The 6,764-nt window shown below is 35.9% G+C and overlaps 1 protein-coding gene across 1 annotated transcript in view; it reads left to right on the top strand.

Annotated features, from left to right (window-relative positions):
- The first annotated feature begins 475 nt into the window (after window positions 1–475).
- The window catches only part of CLGN (calmegin), a 28,375-nt gene continuing 22,086 nt past the window's right edge, over window positions 476–6,764 (top strand). The window contains exons 1-3 of the mRNA XM_082315233.1: window positions 476–512; window positions 2,566–2,744; window positions 3,676–3,746. Coding sequence (XP_082171359.1) covers window positions 2,583–2,744; window positions 3,676–3,746 — 233 coding nt within the window. The 5' untranslated portion in view covers window positions 476–512; window positions 2,566–2,582. The remainder of the gene's footprint in view (window positions 513–2,565; window positions 2,745–3,675; window positions 3,747–6,764) is intronic.

Here is a 6,764-nt window from a genome sequence, read left to right as displayed (position 1 = left end):
TGTGAAGTTCTATTTTGAGACCAGAAACTCTTCAGCTTAGTTGAAATATTTATTTTACATTCTGAGACTAGTGCTGGCAGAGTTCACAAAAGTAAAAGATGTAATGGTCTTCTTTAAAATCATCTTTGCCTGGCAATTGAGTGGTAACTGTAAAAGTAAGAGATGTAATTGAAGACTGAATGGAATTAGGAACGACCTAGGCTAGTATCACGGAGTAGTGATAAGACTCGGCACAAATCAAGTGGAAGCATCAGGAGTTTTGGAAGGGAACTGTGTGGAAGGGTGAGTACTAGTCTGATTTCTTGGATGCCCTTCCTAGGCTGTGTATGGAACAAAAGTGGATGGGGCTAATTACAGTAAAATTACAGCAAAATTACAGCTGTGTATGTGAAAGGCATTTTGGATCGTACACAAAATACACCTGAAATGTATTGACAAAGAAAGATGTATCTCTTCATCTGCTTTAGGAGAAGAGGAGGAGACCACCTGCATGACAAACTAGCTAAAGTAAGGTAGGCAAGTTTTACGCTAAAAAGCAAGTCTAATACCTGATTAATATATGCCACTTCAGCTAAGAAGTTCCAGAAGGTATTGATACAAAATTCTTCAACTGTTTGTTCTAATACAATGATTAAGAACAAGAAAATGGGGGTGGGAAAGCTAAGCGTGATAGCCTCCAGGCAAAGGTGTTCAAAAGTACACCATAAGATTGAATGTTCATGTATGATAAACTGAATGACTTTAAATCTTCAGGGCAAGATTATTTTAAGTTCTAGAATTGGCCAAGGAGGTTTATGAATTAACAATATCTGTAGTTCTTGACTAAAATTTAAAAAAAAAAAAAAGAAAAAAAAAAAAACAACCCAAACCTAGTAAAATTTGCAGATAACTTTTGAGATGGATCACTGTGTTAATAACTGAGAAAAGAGGGAAGCACAGACATGCCATCCTCAAGTAAAATACACAGCAGGGAGAAAAGTCTCGCAAAGAATGGCATGGATTGTGGATAATAATGGGGGAGAAAAAAAGAATGGTAACATAATTAATGTAGTTTTGTGGAAAATAGGTGTTTGTCCCAAGAAGGGAGGCTTTTGATGATTTCCTAGTATTGACGTAGTACCAGTGTGTGAAACACTTCTTTATGATACTTCTGGGTTTTGGCTCTAAATATAATCAGTGCAGTCAATATTAAATTACTAAATCTTAAAAAGAATAAGGAAAAAAATAATTAGTTTTCTTTTTGGACATTTGTAGTACAGTCATACTGGGATGTGAGGTTGCAGATGTTATAAACTGAATGATAAATAATTATTGGTGCAATTCTAATGTTTGAATTGCTTAGCAAATCTGATAAAGCCAGAAAGAAAGAAAGAGACTCACACTTCCAGTATAAGGTGGTATCTTGAATTGCTGGGATGTTTAGGGTGGTAGTGGTAAACAATTTTAATCTCTAAAGAGTAATAATATAACTAAGAGGGTGACTGCTTTCTCAGGCGCAGAAAGCACCTCAGTAGCAGAATATTTAGTATGACTAGTAGTGGCTAAAAGTAATGCAAGGTTTTGAAAGTGTCTTAAAATAGCAAACTAAATATTAGTATTTGTCTTTCTTTTTAAATTTAGTGTGGATAGAAATTAATAAAAAGGATAAATACCTGTGCAGTGTTATCTAGAATCTGTCTTCCTTCTGTTCCAACTTCAGAAAGAAGCATTTTTGGCAAGACCATTGAGAAAACTTGCATAAGCACGTGTGTGATACTACACTGCTCCAAACCACTGGATACTCTAATCTAAAACTGGATTTGTGTGTGTTACAGATGTGAAACAAAAAATACTGGGCAAAATTCTTTTCTTTTTCACAGCAGATTAGATTGCGAGGCTGGGGTAGTTATTTGCTATTGACATTCATACTTATACAGATTAAAGATTTTCAGATTTCCGTGAAATTAGGAAGATATTTGCATTTAAGCTTAAACTTTTGTGCTTATTGGATAATTTTGAATCAGAAAACAATTTCTGAAACAATCTTATGCTTTCTTTTGACACAGCTGGAGTTGGTACAAACTCTGCACTCATCTAAACGTAGACAGTGGAATAAGAGCCAAATACAAATGAGGAATTCTGGCAGTGGATAGTAACACATCCTAAATATATCAATTTTATTTTCCCTAATGAAAGGGATGTTACTTTTTCCTAGACTGTAGAGACTGATTCAATTGGATTACTTGTTCAGATTGTTAAGGAATGAGAAAAATAAAAGCAGTCTTACTTAGTTCTTAAATATGCATGTATACTGCGGTCAGGTTCTTGCTAGATTTGTGGCCTGGCAAGATAAGGGAACAGGCTACCAGCACTTCGAAGGAAAAAGGGTCTGAGTCAGGGCTGTGTAGTAAGAATTTTTCAAATTAAGACATAGTACTTTACTAAAACACTATAGTGACAATACTTTATGGTCTTTATTTCTTATTATTTTAATGTCTTTTTTTCTCTTGTAGATGAAGTCTGGGGTAAAACTGAAATAGTATTGATAATATCCTTGCAACAATATTTAAAATTTAAAACTTTCAGTTCTTCAGATAACCAGGATGCACTTCCAGTGGGACTGGCTGTGCTTGGGTGTCCTGATAATTAGCTCAGTGGCTGCAGAAATTGAAAACGAAGAAAGTCTGGATGCAGATGTTGAAGTGGAGGATTTTGACAAGCAGTCTGAAGAAGCTGATGTTGACAGAGATAAATCTCCCTTAGAGGTAAGATTGCAGAAGTCTTTAGTTAAAGCTTGTTTAATTATAAGATACGTAGTTATAACTAGTAGAGAAATTGGTGGACAAATGCATTTAAAAAAGAGCAAGTTAACACGCAGTTGACAACTGATTGTCACCAGTCTGAGTTTTTCAGTTGCTGTATGTGACATGTACGACAAGCTTAATGAATGATTCTACTATGCCAAAGTGTAAAATCAGATCTCCTGCCTCTGGTGGATAGTTATGAAGACCGTTTTGCTAGTCTGGGCTTCAATCTAAATACGGAACCTTTTGTTGTAAGTCCTAACATGCCGTTTCTAGAGAAAGAAGCAGAAAGCATCTTGGTCTTACTGAGATTTTGACTTTAGACCGGTTTCTTGATTTCATCAGTCGCAGTTGCCTTTTGACACTATCTTTATTCCCAGAAAATCTTCCTGCATTTGTTATACTGTACTTCATGATACATGTGGGCAATATGCATAAATTATTTTTTCAGCTTTTTCTTTTTACTGTGTAGCCCAACTGAAATGTGCCAACTAGATAGGCAAACAGAAGAATCGAAAGCATGTATAGAAAGAAATAGGGAGGAAGCAGAGAACTGGTGCAAGTTCAGTAATTTTTCTAGGTTTTGGTTACACATATGATGTGTAACAGTACTTTAGTTAAGAGCTTTGAACACAGGAAGCAATTTTTAAAATTCACAGATGTGAAATTGCTCACTGCTAGAGAAATGCACCCAAACTGTAAAAAATGAGAGAGGCGTGGGGCCGGGGGGGGGGGGGGGGGGCACAGGGAAAGGTGTTTCATGCTGCTAGATGTTTCTAACAAACAAAATCTGGTGGTCTGTCTGGGTGGACAACTTCTGGAGGTATGATAGTGTATTTCAAATGGAAAATTGTGATTTATGTTAGAGCGTGTATCTGTACTTGTCTTTTAGGTTGTGTACCAGACTCCAAAGCCAACTGGGGAAGTGTATTTTACAGAAACCTTTGATGGAGTATTGGCGGGGTAAGTTTATGCCTTAAAATTATAAACTTTTACTTTCAGCAGTTTAACTTATAGTGGCAGGACTTATTTTGTATTCATTTTTCTGCTAGTATCTTTATAAAAATTAATTTTTACAGGGGTTAGAATTGGGAAGGCTGGTAATGCTTGCTCCAAATACATCATAATGTTAAGCCGGACAGTTAACATTTCAGGTATGTTGCTATTTTTTGTGTTTTGAGGAAGCTTTGAATAAACTCTGGGTTTATGGACATTAAGAAAAATAATATAATTTAAAGATTTAGCCAGTTGAGTTTAACTAGCTGCAAGGTGATGTGCATAGCCATTACACTGCAGTAGCAAACTCTTTCTTCCTCTTCATGTGCACTTAGGTATGTGTGAGAAGGCAGCGCCTTCAGCATTATAGATAAAACCTGTATTGGGGAAGACTTTTTTTTTAGCAGGTTTTTTTACTGATTTATTGTACTGCTTCCTGTACTCAATAAGAATTGGATATTTATGAGACTACTGAAGTGTTCCTAGGTAGTTTGACCTTACTGCATTGAAATTTCGGAAAAATCTTCAGGTTTATCGCAACAATTCTTAAGCCAGAAATTTTTGTCTTGTTTGTATCTTGTAAGTTTTTTTTTTTTCCCCCCCCAACACTATGGCAATGTAAGGTGGAATTGCTACTGGGTGACTTGTGTTGCTCAATGAAAAGCTGTGTATTGTGAGCTACAATCGGTTGCCACCAATGCACTGTCAATAAGAGCTAATATAATATATTACTTTCTGTTTCTGGGATAGACTTACTACTATTAGTTGGAAAACAACTTGGCTTTCAGTCCTCCTTCTAGCTCAGATGTAAAGGGTGTAGAGTATCAAGGAAAACCAAATGAGTACCATGTAAATGTGGTCTGTATGACCACTGACTTTTTTCTTTTTTTTTAATCAAGCCAGGTTAGCATACTGTCACTGGCTCAAGTTAAGTGAGTGTGCATCCAGGTAGAATCTGTGAATGCAGCAGAACTCTCTTTAGTAAGAGCTGGTGTGATGAGTTGTTAGAGTGCTTTCTTGCTATGAGAAAGGCTTTTAAAATGTGAAAATAAGTCTCTGTTTTTAAATGACAAATCAGGTCTTGTTATTGGTATATTTTTTTCCTGTACACTTTGATGCTGTTGAACAAAAGAACTAGCTCTTGATTTGTGAAGAATCATGAAACAAGGTGTTTTCATATGTTACTAAAATTGATGGAACAAAAACTAAATCTCCTGTGAAGAGCCAGGAAGAGAGGTGAAAGGAGATGCAACACGATACATTCATTATGGTAGAACTTAAAGCTGCCTGTTTTTTACTTCCTGTGAGAAGACTGAGATCCAGCTGCTGTAGGAGTGCGGTTATACCGTCATAAGACATGTATGTCTGTTGAAGATGCATGATTTAAACTGTAAACAAAATAACATGGTAGCAGGGACCAGTAACTTTTGTAAGATTGAATCTTACTCCCTTTTTCCAGTTGCTTCCAAACTCTTCTGTAGAGGTGCAGGGAACATCAGGCCACTGAACATTAATCTGTCATTACTCACATTATGTTTTTTCATATTTTCTTATTCTTGTTACATATTTAGACCAAATGTAGAAGGAAAATAAGTTAACGAGCTCCCATCTTCAGTGTATCACTTGTCTTAACGATATGTCACTTCTAAATGTTAAGAAGTGCAATACAAAAGCAGTACCAACGATGACAGGAAAAATGATTAAATAGAAGAGGTGATAATGGTTGTTAAAAAAGAAAAACAAACAAACAAACAAAAAAAAACCCACAAAAAACCCAACAATGGAAAACCTTGATTAACAAATGCAAAAACTTAACTGGGATACTTGAATGATTCATCCCAGTTTCTAGCTTTGTGAGATCTGTTCAAAGATTAGTTTGTCTTCCTACTAAATCTAATATTCAAAACTTTAGCTACAATGCTTGGAGTTTTTGGTCTAGCTGTACATAATTTACATAAGAATAACAAGTATGGGACTAAGATGTATGAGAAAGTAAGCAGCGTGTTGCCTTTCTTCCCTAAAATTGGGGAAAACAGTACATATAAATTGACTAGGTAAATCACCAGAATAGAGTAGCTATTTTGAGAATGGACCTTGAAAATCTTCTGCATGACTTGTAGAGAGGTTTCATTTCCTCATTGGTCTTTCTCCTGGTAGACCAAGGATCTAGTTTGCCATTTATACTGTGACACTTTTCCAGCATCTCTATTAACAGTGAACAAGTCTGACTGAAATTCAAGCAGAAAAGATATTCATCCCTGAAATAGTCGATGCAGAGGATAGTTCAGATTGAATGAAAATAGTTCTTTACAGAATTAATCGTGAGAACGTAGTATTGTAGCTGATACAATGAAGAGTTCAGGGACACTGTTGACTTAAGATATTCGTGTGCATGGTTCAGGATAGAACCACTGTATGACCAGATGAGGGTGGACTGCCCTTTTTTCCTTCCCCCCCTTCCCCCCTCCAAATGAACACTGTGTGCATAGTGTATGTGCGTATCTTTTTGGTAACCTCAATTTGATAAGCTGAGTTTGCCTTGTTCATAGTGTCAAGGAGATCAGGAATTTGTTTGCGCTCTTAGGATCCCCTGTGTGCAATGTATTTGGAATCCATTCAGTGCATAATTGCATTTGTCATTTGGACGCTTTTACCTGTTCCTTTCGTCCTCTGCTATGCATGTGTACTGTTACTGTCAGATAGTGTTAAGGTTTCTTTGGGTGATTATTTTCCTTTCCTTATCATATGGAAGGTTTTACACTTGAACCTTGCTATTTTCCATGTATTTTTGACGTTACGTGCTTACGTAATATTCTTACGTTCTGCCAAACTCAGCTTGTATATAAAACTGAAGTTTATTCAGAATAACTAAATTGCTTTAGAGTTATAATTGTATATTCATTTACATTCTTAGGGAGTATTTTGAAATGCTGTATTAGACTAATCTACTTCCATTTTTCATGTTCTTTGAACTACACAAAGTTC

The sequence above is a fragment of the Platalea leucorodia genome (assembly GCF_965183815.1).
Source record: "Platalea leucorodia genome assembly, chromosome: 6".
Classification (NCBI taxonomy): Eukaryota; Metazoa; Chordata; class Aves; order Pelecaniformes; family Threskiornithidae; genus Platalea; species Platalea leucorodia.
The sequence above is the reverse complement of the archived record's forward strand: the minus strand, read 5'-3'. Positions and strand labels throughout refer to the sequence as shown.